Here is an 18,119-nt window from a genome sequence, read left to right as displayed (position 1 = left end):
GTAAAGTACCCTTAAGGCACAGAGATAGGGCTAGGAAGGTGTAGGATATTATTATAATAATAATAATAATATGTATTCATTTATATAGCTCTATTAATTCCACAGCACTTTACATACATTGGCAACACTGTCCCCATGGGGGCTCACAATCTAAATTCCCTATCTGTAGGTCTTTGGAGTGTGGGAGGAAACCTGAGAACCTGGGAGGAAACCCACGCAAACACGGGGAACATACAATCTCCTTGCAGATGTTGTCCTTTGGTGGGATTTGAACTCAGGATCACAGAGCTGCAAGACTGCAGTGCTAACCACTGAGCCACCATGCTGCCCCATATAGATTTATATCGGTGAATAACCCTTTTAGGTGTCATGGATTTCATTAATACATTTCAGGATACTAATGGATATGCAATACACATTTAGATAATAACGTACTGTCAACTTGGAACTGCGGTTGCTGAAATCTGCAAAATCAACCCTTTACCTAATGGCGATGGGAGAATACAATACTCAAGTTCCTCCGTAATATTCAATACGGGTTTGCATGGATCGCTGACAGAGGGAACTTGTGTAGTTTGTGGACAGTCTTTGGAAAGAGAAGGCTGAGAAGTGGCTAAGTCTCTGGACACATTAGTAACAGTTATCTGCAAACACAGAAAAGCAGAATATTCAACATGTCTAATATTCCAACTTGTCAGAACACAGCTAATATATAAAACAGGAATCAGTAAATTAAGTGGTCAGCCACAGCTTCCAGAAGGTGGAGGATACTGACTGGGAACTTATTGTGGACTGCATTTACACTTGCTAGATTGAAGGAGACTAATTGGGACTATTTTAACAGTTAAAGGCTATCCAATGTAGCTCAAATTTTAGGTGTCCATATTTTTTTTTTTACAACAAATTGACAAAATCAAAATTAAAAACAGCACCGTGGGAATTTCCAAACCAATATCTGAAGTATGTAAAAACCCTGTTTAAAGGAGTCTTTGTATTTCATAAAATCATATAATATACCATCACTAAAACAAAAAAAACAAAAACAAAAAAAACAGTAGTTGTCTAACTTTTAACTCCCACCAATCCTGAGAATGAAGACGATATTAGGGACCTTAGATTGTGAGCCCCAATGGGGACAGTGTTCCTGATGTATGTAAAGTGCTGCGGAATATGTTAGCAAAGATTTATTTTATTATTTATAGTGTACCATGTAGCCTTTTTCACTGTTTTCCACTATACAGTATCCCCAGACTATACAGGAGACTGCAGCGTGGCACCATTCATATAATGGATGATGGCATGGAAAAAGTATATTCGGATACAGCACTAAAATAATGCTGCGTTCCCTTCATTCTCAGAATTGGTGTGTGTCAGATGCGGACAATCATAAAAAAATTACATATTTTAACTACAGGAAAAAACTCCATTTAAACTTAAAGTTTTTTTTACTAAAACTACTTTTTTTTTTAATATTTGCTTTGCATTTAAAGATCTAACAGGGTTTTCATTTCTTTTTACTATATAAACAAATGGATACTATGATAGAAAATAAGTAGCTGTTAACCAAAGAAAATTTAAATGGCAGATTATCACTGTATTCACCTCATTTTGCTTTGCAGGGGTAACACTCCTATTAGGATAGTGGTTATCTAAAAGAAAAGAAAAAAAAAATTGGAGTGTAAAAACACAGAGCTTTGCATTCTAAATATCAAAAAGCAAATAGAAAAAAAATTCAAATATTTGCAACACTTTTTAAAAGAGAATCTTTTATGCAAAGCATTAAAGGGGGTTGTCCCACAATCAAAAATACATTTTAAGCAACAGATTATGGATTCTGTGAGGTAAAATGTGTTTTTATAACAAGCAGGGAAATGTTTTACCTCACAGAAAGCAGTAGCTGTGATCCCGTGCTGTCCTGACTGTATACTCTTGTGTCCTCCACAGCCCAGAAGCTGTGGGGTATGATCAGACCATGTTCCTGTATAGTCAGACACAGCCATTACACAGTAAATAGCAGGGACACATTTATAAAGTTATCTCAGCACAAGAACATTTGTTTGAAGCGCTGTGAGATTCCAACAGAAAAAGTTGAAAGCACAACCAGGGACAAGGTGACTAGTTCAACAGACACGTCCCTAACTTTTCCCTTCCAATTCATCTACACTGGAAGATATAGGGAGAGACCTGACAATCTGGCTTAGTGCGTGGGGAGAAGCAGATGAGAACTTGCTAATGCTTTAATTACTGAAGGACTAATTGTCATTGACGGAGATGAGCGGACCTGTGGAAGAACGGGTTCTGCGGGTTCAGCCAAACTTTAGATAAAAGTTCTGTTCTGGATCCAAACTTCATTGGAAATCACTGATTGGGCAGTTAGAGTCTCCGCCCACACACAGCCAGCTATAAACAGAGCACTTCCGGAATGAGGGAGGGGTTTTTGTGTGTACACACTACATCAGATAACGCTGATTTTACCCCCAGTGAGAGCCAAACACTGCAAGCAGCTCACACTGTGCCGAGCATCAAGTGTGCCCAAGCAATGCTCTCTGGAGTGCCTTGTATACGTAAAGCACTCGAGCTCCAAACACTGATTTTTTTGTGTTCAGTACGAACACTGAACTTTAAAGTTTGGGTTGGCTCATCTCTAGTCATGAAGTATAAAAATATAGCTGTTTTTTGGCGGATATCAATGGGTTAGACTGATAGTATAACGTGCATGGGGCTCTAACCAAATGATCGTCGAAGGAAATGTCAATTGCATATGTCCAATTTTGAACTGCTGCTAGCATGGTTCTCCTCAACTGCCGACGTATTAATTGGTGGATTTCTCACAGAGATCCCAAGAGCACTCAGCTGAACGTGTGACCTTGTATATGGGAGACTTGCACGAGATAGCGGTTGGCCGAAGCGTCAATTGGACGACAGCCATTTAACGTGTATGGCAAGCTTAAGGCTTGCCTCTAAATTTTGGAAATGTGCAATACAAGAAGTGCCACCACATTCTGCAGAATCTGTTGCACAATAGACATGAGGTATACTCGAGGGACCCCATTGACACCTCGGTTGGTCCTGACGGACTCCATTACAAGTCAATCATTTTGATGGCAATTATTGCCGCACTATGTTTCCTATTAAATAAGACAATATCTGTGATGACCTCCAACAAATCTTTTAAAGAGCAATTTAAAATAAATTAAGCAGCACTACAGTTAATTTGTGTAAAAATTTGGAGGACTATTCCAAACCTTGAGAAAAGTTCTGTAGTGGAACCAAAACGTTGCTACATGGGCTAATAAAGAGTTCTCTAGCTTTTTGCATAAATTAAAGGAGTTGTCCGACATTAGCTTACCAAAAATGTTTGAGTTTATCTGTGCTGTATTGTCATATAAATCACACCTACATTGTTATTTTTTGTTTTCTAACTTTTGTTCCTCTTGAATTATCCCTTTATTCTCTGCAGCTTTTTGTTTACATTCAGCTCCAGCAAACATGACCACTTCCTGTGCTAAACCTCCCAGTCAGAGCTGGCACCGCCCGGCCTCACTGTCCAGCCTCGCCCCCTGCCCGGCCTCTGCACACACATTCCCTGTCAGTATTCTGCCCCAGCAACTGGCCTGTTATCACTCTAGCATTGGAAATAACAGCCCTACATCGGGTTCTGCACCGCGCACACACACATCGGGCTCTGCACCCCACACACACACACACACACACACACACACACACACAGGGCTCTGCAACCCTTCCCCATACACACATGGAGCTCTGTAGCACCCCCCCCCCATCGTTCTGCACTGACCCCCTTACCCCCATAGGAAACACATGTAGGGAATACATACTCACCCCTCCTCGGTCCCTGCCGCTGCTGCACGTTCTGTGCTGATATGTCCAGACCAGACAGCGGACGTAGTGACGTCACCGCTATCCTGAATGGTCAGACACAGACAGTGGGACAGTGATGAGAAGCAGCGCAGCACTCCCTCTCATCAGTGCTTTCAAATGTATTGGCATATGTGATGCAGATACATTTTAATGTGCGATCCTGAGCAGGGGGCCCGATGCTGGCAGTGACACCGTGGGCAGCCGCCGCCAGGCCCCTCCCCTCAGCTCATGGACCCCACAGCAGTGACTGGGGAGGTTGCGGATAGAGTACCGGGTGTGGGGGGAATGTGTGGGAGGGTGTATGGAAGGGGGTGGGGACTCCATGCACTGTACCCGCCCAGCAGGGCAGCAACATGCTGTTCACAGATTTGCATGTCAACATGATCCTGCCCATGTTGACATGAAATGACCGGAGGCAACAAAATCGCGACAGGAGGTCACATGACCTCTCTGAGCCGGTGGAGAGGGACTGACAGCAGGGCAGGCAAGTGGTCACTATCTACTTACCTGCCCCAATGTAGCCCAATAGGGAAATAGTAAAAGAAAGTAAAAATAACCAGATAACCCCTTTAACTGGAGTGCTGCTTCATTTACTTGCATCCATTCATACACGCATACAAATGTATTCACACACATACATCTGCATTTCATGTAGGGACTTAGATCTATGCATATAGTGTCTCACAATCAGGTGGAGGAACCTACATGTAAATGTTACATTTATTTGTTCATGTAAAGTTTAACATTCGCTATTTATTAGGCAAAAATATTCTCCAGGCTCCAATAATGACTGAACCATACATCAGTGTTCTCAAAATTAATTGCACTCTGGGACAGACATTTGCACGGCAGAAAACAAATAAATTATTCAGGTTTTACCCAAAACATTTATACAGTTTTGTGACATTTTAAATAAGACGGCTATGCATTTTCCTCCAGCGGAGGTGCTGACAACAATTGTGATAAAAGAAGAAAAACGAAAGGAGACAACACAAATTAATAGGCTCGGGTTTGAAATAAATTAAGATGGGGAAAATGGGAAAATGAATCAGCAATCAATTGTTATTATCTGTTTTGCACATATAGTTTTGGGAAGATACATTGAGGGTTTAATAAATGATCGTGTTGAAAATAATTCAGTCATATACACGGAGAACGCACACATTTTTCTCATGCCCCTAGAATACAGACCCATCTAGATCTGACATACAGTGTCATAAAAGAAAGGGATTAACAATGCCCTTGAAGAGAGAACGTTGAGATGATGTCCGATCTAAGGACATAATATAATCCCTTTAGAGATGCACAGTGTAATTTTTAAATATTTCGATCTGTCCTTTTTTTCCCCAGAATTTATTTTAGTTTTAATAAAATGGTTGGGTTTAAACAGAGTATGGTCTGACAATTTGGAAACTGTTATATAACCGCGCCAACCTATGGTTGCCCGTAAGGAAGGGATTTGCTCTTCTGGTGCAGACAGTCAAAAGGTGCAATAGATTTTGTAAGAGACCTGTGGCTTTTAATAGCTTTGTCGCATTTTACACCAGTGTACTTTTCATTAAAAGACTAAAGCGCAGGTCTAAAGCAACAGCATCCATTAATCAGACTGAAAAACGTCTGCACCTTTATAAGTTATAACCAGTGGCATTCATCAGTAATGCAGAACACGTGACTGTGATGGTTCCCTAAGCAGGGAGCACCTAGTGTTAAATAGATCTGTCCCTGCCTGGCGTACACCAACTACCCCTAATGTAGAGCAAAAGTGGGGAGTATTTGCATGGAGTGGACTCTTGTGCGCTCAATGTCCATTTCACACTTCATACAACTGCTGCAATTGGAGTTATAATCTTGGTCAACAATGACCATTTTATCTAAGTGGCTAGGAAAGAGGGCCTGCTGTCCCCCCATTAGGTTGTTTTATTGGCAGCAAATAGGTTCCAATTCAGGCTGTGGCGAGTGTTTGTGTTTATTTCTTTTCACTTACAGGATCAGTAATGGGGGGCCCTCAGACCACTACCCATTACTAATCTAGGGCTTTGTGGCAGCTGTGAGCTGTCATTAACCCCTTATATTACCCCGACTGTCACAGCACCAGGGCAATCAGGATGAGCCAGGTAAAGTGTCGAGATTGTCGCATCTAATGCATGTGACAATTCTAGGCAGCTTTGGGCTGATATTTTTAGCTAGGTGAGGCCCAATAACCATGGGCCTTCCCAGGTTGAGAATACCAGCCCCCAGCTGTCTACTTTATCATGGCTTTCTATCAAAATTGGGGAACTGCACACTTTTTAAAATAATTTTTTAATAAAGCACATAGGGTCCCTCTTATTTTGATACACAGCCAAGATAATCACATGGCTTATACATAGCCTGTAGCCGCATGCTTTATCTGTGCTGGGTAGCACAATATATGGGTACCCTATACCATTTTTATTCATTTATGTTGTGAATGTCATCCGAGTGGGTGCTGGCATGGAGCTCCCTCTGGTGGCCAGGAATGGTAATGAAGCGGAGCCTGAATCTGTGGCTCAAAACGGTGTTTGTATTAGGCCCTGTGCACACGCTACGGATTTATCGTGAAATTGCTGCAGAAAATGTGTCTAACATTGCTGCAGTCATTCCCCAGGAAATCCTATAGGTTTTTAAAAATGCTGTGCGCACACTGCGTTTTTTTATACCCGCAGATTTACCTGCGGATTTTCCGCTGCGGAATTAATAAGCATGTCACTTCTTTTCCGCAGGTATCTGCGTTTTTTCGCCATAGATAATGGTAAAAACCGCGGGGACCAAATTGCGGAAAATCCGCGGCAAATCGGGGATGCGGTTTTACCGTGGTTTTTACCGCGGGTGCGGAATTCTTTTAGAGGGTCCGACTTTTTCTTAAGAAAAAGTCACTTTCTAGTGCGCACATAGCCTTAATTGGGAATCCAGGAAATCCTATTGCTGACCAGCCTGATGTATATAGGAGAGCCGTTTCTGCTTAGCTGCCGCTGGTGATAAATGTTTCCTTAGTCCAGATAATTCTGCAGGTTTTCTTTGCCTAATTGCTGGTTTTGCACCTACAGGTGTGTGTTTTTTTCTCCATTTTGTTGTGTTTGTTTTCTTGTATGTGAGGTTCTGTCTTTCTGCTATTTTGGGAGGGCAGTTCCTTCAGCAAGAAAGGGAGGTTCTCCCTGTTCGGATTATTTGCACTTTAGAATATTATTTGTTTTGTGAATTTGTTTCTTTCCATTATATCGGTTCAAAGTGTCTGGCACAAGAGTACCTGATATAGTGGCGAAAAGACCGTATGGTCTTGGGGCTTTTTTCTATCAGGAGTTTTTGCAGGGTTTTTTGCTGACCGCAATCAGTTATCTTTCCTGTCCTGCTGTATCTAGTAAGTTGGGCCTCACCTTGGCTAATCTATATTTTATGTGCATTGTGTTTTCTTACATCCCCGTCGTTACATGTTGGGGGCTTGCTATTCCTTTGGGGACTGCTCCGAGGCAAGTCGAGTTAAGATTCCTCAATTCTATCTTTGAGGTGTAGCTAGTTTCTCCGGCAGTGACGAGGTGTCTAGGTGTGTTAGGAACATCCCACTGCTACTTCTAGTGTTGTCTTGATAGCTAGGGGATTGCAGTCAGCTTAGTTTCCAACTACACTTGTGGTTTTAGTTTTTTCCTGATTAATGGGACTTTTTTTTAGATTGTCCACGGTTACCAATTCATAACATTTATTTTTACATCATTATAGGGATGTAGACAGTGTGCTTCCAACCAATCACAGACGCTGTCACATAGGGTGGGGGCGCGGTCTGACTGCAACCAATCACAGATGCTGGGACTGACGGTGGGCGGGGGAAGCAGTGAATGTGTTTGAGGGTTAATGACCAGACCCAGAAGTAGTGTTACAGCCGTGTGGAAGATTGACAAGTATAATGGTCCTGCTTGATTCCTTATTTTATCTTTTTTTTTTTTCAATTTCTATCATTATTCGTGTGGCCTAACCCGAACAGTAACATGGACTTCCCTGAGAAGCCCGTGTTCGGGCTCCGTGCATGCACACTAGGTATCCGGTATGGACCAAAAATCGATTCTCCCATTACTACTCTCTAGCAATCCTATGAGCAGCTTTCAGAAATTTAGCTTGGCCTTCCAGACCTTATTTTGACCGCCACTGTTCCTGTTAACTGCAATTGTTTAATTACGTTTCAAACAGAGGAAAGGGCAACTTGAAAATGCATAGCTATGTTTTTATAGCCTTCTCTTGCTTTGTAGGCCTCCACCATTTTCATTTTCAGAGTGCTAGGCAGCTGCTTAGAAGAATCCATGGCTGCTGTTTTTAGAAAAGGCTTTATAAAGCTGTGAAATTTGCATCACCTGGCCTTTCCTAATGATGATAGGGTTATGGCTTGTTCACAAACAGGCTAATTAAGATCTGTAACCTTTGTCACAGTTAATGGAGCACACAAATCTCCAGGGGTGTCCAAACCTTTGGATCAGCCCATTTCCTTTTTGTAGTTTTTAAAAGGTAAAAGATAGATAGATATAGATAGCTAGCCATCTATATAAAAAATATATTTTGCCTAAACTACAAAGTGTGTCATCTTTAACTTTATGCCTTTCGCCTTGGCTCCACTTGGGTATCCTCTCCAATGCTCGGGTCATGCTCTGCTGCAACAGTGAGCCGAGTGTCATGTGACTGCGCTCTGATCTTGTGATCGGATCAAAGGTTCGGAGAAGAGAGAGAGAGCACTTTCTCCCTCTTTTCGACAGCCTGTCTCTGCATGTATATATCGCACTGCACTTGGATGACATCCGTGTGCAGTGCGATGTTTCCCATGCTCACATGGACTTGTATGGGTGCGTGTTAGAGTCTCACTGCCAAACGCAGCATGCTGCAATTCTTTTCTCATGCAGATATGGCATCAGAAATCAATTGCAGATGGACACTGCCCCAAAGTTTCACACTGGGGCGAGTGCAAGCCAATGTTTTATTGGATTGCACTCATCCGTGTAAAACACAAGTAGAGCTGAGGCCTGGTTTTTTTTTCCCCTGATTGAAATGGTAAAATGAGGAGTTTTTGCTGCATTTTTGAAAGCAGGATGTCAATTCTGCTTTTTTCACCATTGAAAGCAATGAGAGTGAAAAAAAACACTGATGTTTTTCTTGCTGCATTTTTGGTGAATAAAACTAAGTTTATTAAAACATGTACTGTAAACAAAATGACACGCCAAAAATGACGCAAAAAAAAAAAGTGGCAAACGCAGCAAAAATTGTAGCTTCTTTACTGCTAAAAGATCAGGTTTTGCTGCAAAAAAAAATAAAAAAGCACACCAAAAGACAGAAAAAATTACTGTTAGGCTTTAGTCACACAGGATGTTTGAGTAAAGGATGCCAATCTTTTCCATGTTGATCTATACACACACACACAAATATATTATATATACACACATACACATATATACATACACATACAAACACACAGACTTCAAACCATTCAAATAGCATGGGTTTAATTTTGCATCATTTTTGTTTACATTGCAAGGGATCATTTAACCCTTTTACGACCGCCATACGGATAAAAACGGCGGCAGTATAGGGTACTTATGCCAGATCACAGTTTTAAATTGGCGGTCAGAAAAAAAAAAGTGAAAAGCGCTCCTCAGCATTGGAAAATCTTCAGGGTTTCAGCTCCCTGTTTTTTCTGTGTCCCCGGTCACGTGATCTTCGGTGTATACCGATTATCACATTACAGTAAATGACTGTGCCGAAGAAAAGATGGCGGCCGCATGCGCAGACAACAGCTGTCAGCCAGCTCCTTGCAAGCAGGGACACAGAGCTCACTGCCGCTCATACTGCTGTACTGTGGACCGGGGGAGCGTGAGTGCAGTAATCTGCAGCCACACTCTTCACATGAAGGGCCTGCTGTTCCAGAAAATGGGGAATACGTTCTGAGCGTGCCCCTCATATTGTGGAATGAGGCTAATGCAGGTCCCTCTGGTCCAGAGTCGTCGTGGGATCTCCATAATGGATTACGTTGGATCATATCTTTTTTTCTTTTCAATAAATTGGTGGAGGGAATTTGTTTTAAAAAAAAAAAAAAAAGAAAAATTGTTGTATTTTTTTTTTTTTTTTTACTGACGGGGTTAATGATGTCGGGTATCTGTTAGACGCCGTGACATCAGGAACCTCTGGGCTTGATGCCAGGTGACATTACACAGCTGGTATCAACCCCATATATTACCCTGTTTGCCACCCCACCAGGGGCAATGGGATGAGGTGGTGCTAAGTGACAGGATGGGAACATCTAATGGATGCGCCACTTCTGTAGTGGCTGTGGTTTGCTATTTTTAGGTTTGGAAAGGTCCAATAACCATGGCTTTTCCCACACTGAATACCAGACCGCAGCTGTCCACTTTACCTTTGCTGATAATCCAATTGGGTGGACCCCACTTTTTTTTTTAATTTATTTAAAAAAACAAAAAAATAAAGCTGCCAGCTGTGGTATGCAGGCTGCAGCCATCTGCTTTACCATAGCTAGCTATCAAAAATGGGGGGCACCCAATGTCTTTTTTAATAATTTTAATTTTTTGGCTAAATACAAGGCTAAAACACGCTTTAGTGTCACATGAAAGTCACTAAAGGGTGCAAGCTTAGAATATGCAGGGGGTGGGACATTATGTGTTTGATATCCATCCATCATCCTAGCTTTTTAGACTGTGTGCCCACGATCAGGGTTTTCAGCGTCTTGGACGCAGAGTGTTTTTGCTGTGTCTACAATGCTGCGTTGTACAGTACAAGCACGGCGTAAGGATTTTTGGAAATCTCCTGCCCACTGTGCTTCTTTTCTCCGGAGCAAAAATGGACATCCGGCGCGGCTTTCTGAGCCTCAGCATGTCAATTTATGCTGCGGAGACGAGAGTGTTCTCCATTGGAAGAATAAAGCTAAAGTCCACAATGGCCCGAACCCAGGCACGGGCAGCTGTGTTCTCCCGCGGACAACACTCAAGTCTCTGCAAACTCCGTGTTGCCGGATTGTGGGCACATAGCCTAAAAGTGAAATTTGTAGCTACAGCAACATTTTTGTGAAGTACCTGTGTATTCAAAATGCTCACTATACCCTTGAATAAAATCCTTTAGGGGGTCTAGTTTCCAAAATGGGGGCACTTGTGGGGAGTTTCTGCTGTATAGGGGACCCTGCATATGCGACATGGTGCTTGCAATTTATTTCGGCTTTTCCAAAAGTGAAATGGTGCTCCTTGCGTTTTGAGCCCTTCCATTTGTGCAAACAAAGGTTTTTGACCACATGTGGGTTGTCCCTGTGCTCATAAGAAATTGGAAAACAAACTGTGGAGTTCACTTTTGCTGTTGCTTTTTGAAAAAGTGAGAAATTTGGTGCCAAAGCAACATTTTTGGGAGAAAGAATGAACATTTTCAATATGACAACCTAAGGTAATCAAATTCTGTGAAGTACCTGAGGATTCAAAATGCTCACTGTACCCCTAGATAAAATCCTTGAGATGTCTAGTTTCCAGAATTGGGTCACTTGTGGGGGACCTCCACTGTTTAGGCACCTTAGGGGCTCTCCAAATGCGACATGGCGAAATGATGCTCCTTCCCTTTCGAGCCTTGCCGTGCGCCCAAACAGTTGATTTCCACCACATATGAGGTATCAGCGTACTCAGGAGAAATTGCACAATACATTTTATGGTGATTTTTTTTTCCCTGTTATCCTAGTGAAAAAAAGCTATTTAATTGAAGTAACAATTTTGTGGCAAATAAAAAGATTTTTTTTATTTTCACGACTCAACGTTATAAACCTTCTGTGAAGCACCCGAGGGTTCAAGGTGCTCACCAAACATCTAGATAAATTTCTTGAAGGGTCTAGTTTCCAAAATCGTGTAACTTGTGGGAGTTTTCTGCTGTTTAGATACCTTTGGGGTCCTACAAATGCGACATGGTGCCCACAATCTGTTTCAGCCAAATTTGTGTTCCAAAATTAAAATATTGCTCCTTCTGTTCTAAGTCCTCCCATTTGTTTCTAACCACATGTGGGGCATCAGTGTGCTCAGAAGAAACTGGGTAACAAATTTTGGCGTCCATATTGTTGTGTTATTGCTTCTAAAAGTGAATAAATTGGGGCTAGAGCAACATTGCTTTAGTTCCTGTGAAGCACCTGAAGGGTTAAACTTCTTGGGTGAGGGTTTGAGGGGTGCAGTTTTTAGAATAGTGTCACTTTTGGGTATTTGTTTTCACCTGGGCCTTTCAAAGTCACTTCGATTGTGATATGGTGCCTAAAAAAAATGGTTTTGTAAATTTTGTTGAAAAAAATGGGAAATTGCTGATGAATTTTGAACCCTTCTAACTTCTTAACCCCAAAACATTTTGTTTCAAAAATTGTGCTGATGTGAAATAGACATGTGACGTAGACATTCTTAACTATTTTGTGGGACATAACTCTCTGGTTTAAGGGCATAAAAATTTAAAAAGTTTGAAAATTGCAAAATTTTCATCAAATGTCTGATTTTTTCACAAATAAAAGCAAAAAATATTGTCCTAAATTTACCACTGTCATGAAGTACAATATGTCACGAAAAAACAATCTCAGAATCACCGGGATCCGTTGAAGCGTTCCAGAGTTATAACCTCATAAAGGGACACTGGTCAGAATTGCAAAAAATAGCCGGGTCATTTAGTACAAAACTGGCTTTGTCCTTAAAGGGAACCAAACATCAGCATTTTCCTATATAAGGTGCAGCCAGTGCAGTACTGGCACAATGAGGCACAGTGTGTACATACCATCAAGGGGAAGCTCGGGTGTTTAGGCTGTGAAATTCAACTTTATAAAGTTTGAAAAACCAAGCACTTTTTGATTGACGTGTGCACCTCTCTTCTAATGTCCGGGCGGGTTATGCACATGTATCCCCGCCCCCCCGACGCCTGTTCCTCCCTCTCTCTGGTTGTATTCAAATTTCTCTCTTCAGAAACATGGCGCCGGAGTTGGTACCTGCGCATAGCGCTCATCTCCGGCGCCATGTTTCTGAAGCCCGCAGTAGCTAGTATTACCTGCAGCTACGATATCGTGCCGCCCCAGGACACCGGTGCCAGCACAGCAGCCGCCTAGGACACCGGGACGCCACAGGAAAAAGCAGACAGCAGCCTGCCAGCGACATCGGGGGTCAGGTGAGGTAAGTTCACAATGGACTCACATGACCCCGTGACGGCAGTGCTGCGAGACCCGGTCACTGTGTCCTGGAGCAGCATGATATCGTAGCTGCAGGTAATACTAGCTACTGTGGGCTTCAGAAACATGGCGCCGGAGATAAGCACTATGCGCAGGTGCCAACTCTGGTGTCATGTTACTGAAGAGAGAAATTTGAATACAACCAGAGAGAGGGAGGAACAGGCGGCGGGTGGGCGGGGATAGACGTGCATAACCCGCCCGGACATTAGGAGTAACTGCATGCATCCTGCGTCCCCAGCACAATCTATGAAGATTGTGCCTAATCCATGCCCACATGGTGTATTAGAATGCAGCGCTTCGGCTTCTGCCGAAGCGCTGCGTTCTAAAAAGCAACATGTCACTTCTTTCATGCGCTTTGGATGCAGCCCCCGCTCTGTCTATGGGAGAGGCTGCATCCAGAGCGCATGAAATCGGCTTTTTATTACGGACTGTTTCTGCAGCAATTTGAAGCGCACGTGTGCTGTTCAAATCGCTGCAGAAATTTCTGCAGGGACAGAACGCAACATGGGCACATAGCCTAACACCTACACCATACAGTGTCCTTCACTTGGGTGGATGTTGTAAAAAGGTTTTTTCTTCACGATATAAAGGATTCTATCCTGGCCTTTTTGAGTTTCCAAGCTCAAGAGTGTGTTTTTTTTTCCCCAGAATGTTCCAAAAACTGTTTACTTGTAAAATTTCTGCTATCGCTGTGATGGATTTCTTCTTTTTTTTTCCCCATCATAATGATCTTATGTTTCTCTTGCACTGAGAGCTTGTTTGACCACATATTGTGAGTTCACAGCAACAGCTTCCAAATGCAAATGCCAGACCTAGAATGAGCTCGAAACCATTTGCCTGCTTAATTAATTATGGATTAATGACAGAATATCCCATACAGCCCATTAGAGAGCTTTTGAGATAATTGTCCAATTACTTTTGGTCTCTTAAAAAAGAGGCAGTTACATAATAAAAAAAGAGTTCTAATTGCTAAACCCTTACTCCGATTAGGATAGGAATGCCCTCAAATGAAGGCCAAGAGTCTGCACTTTAAGCTCATATTGATTATAGAACTTATCTGTATTGAATATATTGTCGGAAACCGCTAAAATGAAAACGTCTGTCACAGAACAAATATTTCAGGATATAACTGTAGTACCTGCCCGAAGACAGTTAAGTCCTAGCAGTTGGCCAAACAATGATTCAGCTGGCAATGCTCTCTGTCTCTCTCTCTCACCAAGTACTCAGAAAGCCGCTGCCAAACTCCCCTGATGACGGCTCATCTCTTCGGGAATAAAATGGATGAAATTTGACATGTTGGATCCTAATCTCCCCCAATATAATCATTTGTTGGCGGAAGAGTTGGGTGCTCCCAGACACATTCGGTTACTTTCCCACATCCGTGGGACATGTTCAATAGTGGTGTTGTTTTTTTTCCCCGGACTGACACTGACCCATAGTTTCATGGTTCCCTATACACCAGTTTTAAGATTGATCAGTGACTCTGGTCAGTAAGACTCAGAACATGTCCTATTCTCATCCATTTTTTGGATCAGGCTCGGCAACTAACGTGTATGGTTATTTATATAAAACAGATGACACACTGAAGACCAATTTTGTACTTCTGTGCTCCATCCAAATTTCTTCCAAATTTATCTGATACATTGTTAAGAATCAATGGATAATAAAAGTTCAGCCAGTCTGACTACTTCAGTAGGGTGGGGGTGGCATTTTTTTATTTTTGTATTAAAAATAGTGATTATGATATCAAGTATTTTTAATACAAAATTAAAATCACTGCTTATTTACTTTTTATTTAATTCTAATTTTACTGGAGGCACTGGGGGCTGCCATGCTGGATTTGCTGTGTGTGTAACGACAGATACTCACTCCTTTATGTCAGCCCCTGTGCATAGACTCTGATAGTCTGAATCCGACCCCTAGGCTTATTACAGGAGAGTTCCCTGCTGTGAAATGGCCCTGCTGGGCTGTCCAGATCACAGCAGAGGGAGGAGATCAGCGCCATCTTTCTGCAGCTCACAGCGATCATGCTGTGTGCTGAACTTTTCCGCGTCACCCGTTCGGCCCGTGGGAGTAGTGTACCGGCGCCCCTCCCCCCCGCCGCCGATGCTACAGTCTCCAATGACACCCCCACACTCTCCGCCCATGGCCTGTCACCTATCAGCCTCTGTGAGTAGTATACGGCCCCACTCCCTTCCCGGCCGCAGCGGTCGTGCTTGTGTGTGTGCGTGTGGCAAAGCATTTTGTGCGTGCGTGTGGCAAAGCATTTTGTGCGTGCGCGTGGCAAAGCATTTTGTGCGTGCGCGTTGCAAAGCATTTTGTGCGTGCGCGTGGCAAAGCATTTTGTGCGTGCGCGTGGCAAAGCATTTTGTGCGTGCGCGTGGCAAAGCATTTTGTGCGTGCGCGTGGCAAAGCATTTTGTGCGTGCGCGTGGCAAAGCATTTTGTGCGTGCGTGTGGTAGAGCACTGTGCATGCGTGCATGGCAGAGCATTGTGTGTGCGTGCCTGGCAGAGCATTGTGTGTGAGTGCCTGGCAGAGCATTGTGTGTGAGTGCCTGGCAGAGCATTGTGTGTGCGTGCCTGGCAGAGCATTGTGTGTGCGTGCCTGGCAGAGCATTGTGTGTGCGTGCCTGGCAGAGCATTGTGTGTGCGTGCCTGGCAGAGCAGTGTGTGTGCGTGCCTGGCAGAGCAGTGTGTGTGCGTGCCTGGCAGAGCAGTGTGTGTGCGTGCCTGGCAGAGCAGTTTGTGTGAGTGCCTGGCAGAGCATTGTGTGTGCGTGCCTGGCAGAGCATTGTGTGTGCGTGCCTGGCAGAGCATTGTGTGTGCGTGCCTGGCAGAGCATTGTGTGTGCGTGCCTGGCAGAGCATTGTGTGTGCGTGCCTGGCAGAGCAGTGTGTGTGCGTGCCTGGCAGAGCATTGTGTGTGCGTGCCTGGCAGAACAGTGTGTGTGCGTGCCTGGCAGAACAGTGTGTGTGAGTGCCTGGCAGAGCATTGTGTGTGCGTGCCTGGCAGAGCATTGTGTGTGCGTGCCTGGCAGAGCATTGTGTGTGCGTGCCTGGCAGAGCATTGTGTGTGCGTGCCTGGCAGAGCATTGTGTGTGCGTACCTGGCAGAGCATTGTGTGTGCGTACCTGGCAGAGCATTGTGTGTGCGTGCCTGGCAGAGCATTGTGTGTGCGTGCCTGGCAGAGCAGTGTGTGTGCGTGCCTGGCAGAGCAGTGTGTGTGCGTGCCTAGCAGAGCAGTGTGTGTGCGTGCGTGCATGTGGCAGAGCATTGTGTGTGCGTGCATGTGGTAGAGCATTGTGTGTGCGTGCATGTGGCAGAGCATTGTGTGTGCGTGCATGTGGCAGAGCATTGTGTGTGCGTGCATGTGGCAGAGCATTGTGTGTGCGTGCATGTGGCAGAGCATTGCGGGTGGTCGTGCATGCAGAGCATTGCACAGTCATGCTGCTCGGTCACAAACAGTATATACACAGTGTTCACACGGTATATATTATATACACACAGTATATAGACACAGTACACGGTATATAGTATATACTGTACACACGCTGGCTCCGCCTCCCTCATACTGCTTGGTCACACACAGTATATACATACTGTACACACGGTATGTAGTATATACAGAGTATATGGTATATAGTATATACACGCTGGCTCCGCCTCCTTCATGCTGCTTGGTCACACACACAATATATACACAGTGTTCACACGGTCTATTAGTATATGCACACAGTACATGGTATATAATATATACACACGCTGGCTCCGCCTCCTTCATGCTGCTCGGTCTCACACACACAGTATATGCACAGTGTACACACGGTATATAGTATATACACACAGTATATACACTCAATACACGGTATATATTATATTCACACGCTGGCTCCGTCTCCCTCATGCTGCTCGGTCACACAGTATATACACACTGTACACACGGTATATAGTATATACACACAGTACATGATATATAGTCTATACACACGCTGGCTCCACCTCCCCTCATGCTGCTCGGTCACACACAGAATTTACACTGTGTTCATACGGTATATAGTATATACACACAGTATATAGTATAGACACAGTACATGGTATATAGTATACACACACGCTGGCTCCGCTGCCCTCATGCTGGGTGCTGTCACACACAGTATATACACAGTGTACAGACACACACACTGCGTGTGTCCGTGTGGCAGAGCATTGCGGGCGTACATGTGGCAGAACATTGCAGGTGTGTGTGCATGCGGCAGAGCATTGCTGGACCGGGGCGCGCTGAGCGTTATGTTGGGAGCACTATGCATCTGTTCTTGGTGACAGACATTTGTGGTCACCAACAAAATGGCTCTGCACTGTGTCCCTACATTGCATTCTCGCTTATCTGTTGGAAACACCCAGATTTGGAGGGAGAGGTGTGACATTACACACAGGAGAGCAGATTCTACCCACTTTACTGCAACTGTAATCCAGGCTTTTTCTACAGTGTGATTTTTGTAGGATTTCAGCAGCTGCTCCCCCTAGTGTTTAACAGTGGAAAATATCAAAAAACTTTTTAATTTATTTTTTATATTTTGCTCAATTAAAAACAAATAATAATATTTAAATAAAACATTAAAACATTAACACTTTACATTTTTTTCAGTTATTGAAATTTTTTTTTTTTTGGGCACGACACCTTCCCTTTAAGAACTGGTGTTGGGAATCACTACATTATAGAGTGTAGAAGGACCCAATAATAAAAATGCTTTGGTTTCCTTTGCAAGGGATTCCCTGTATAAAATGTATTTATATTTTTTAAAGGGAATGTCAGCCTTTTGAGGATTAAATTATAAATATGGGAATACAGGTTATATACAGCTGAAATAAGACATATCTGTATGCCTCCTGGTGATGACTTGTTCAGTAAAATTAATCTTTTATAGCTTTGATCTTCCAAACTATGGGGCGTACACCACCTGGAAGAGAAGACTGCCTCCTGCCTTCATTATACAAGATTTATCGTCTCAATC

The 18,119-nt window shown here is 43.4% G+C and overlaps 1 protein-coding gene across 2 annotated transcripts in view; it reads right to left on the bottom strand.

Annotated features, from left to right (window-relative positions):
• The window catches only part of BRDT (bromodomain testis associated), a 212,624-nt gene that overhangs the window by 28,596 nt on the left and 165,909 nt on the right, over positions 1–18,119 (bottom strand). For both annotated transcript variants that reach the window (XM_075322321.1, XM_075322320.1), the window contains exons 13-14: positions 1,603–1,649; positions 485–644 (exon numbers count right to left, since the gene is read on the bottom strand). In XM_075322321.1, the coding sequence (XP_075178436.1) occupies positions 485–644; positions 1,603–1,649 (207 nt within the window). The remainder of the gene's footprint in view (positions 1–484; positions 645–1,602; positions 1,650–18,119) is intronic.

This window comes from Anomaloglossus baeobatrachus, chromosome 8 (assembly GCF_048569485.1).
Source record: "Anomaloglossus baeobatrachus isolate aAnoBae1 chromosome 8, aAnoBae1.hap1, whole genome shotgun sequence".
NCBI classification, from domain to species: domain Eukaryota; kingdom Metazoa; phylum Chordata; class Amphibia; order Anura; family Aromobatidae; genus Anomaloglossus; species Anomaloglossus baeobatrachus.
Note: the sequence above shows the minus strand (reverse complement) of the source record. Positions and strands in the feature narration are given on the sequence as shown.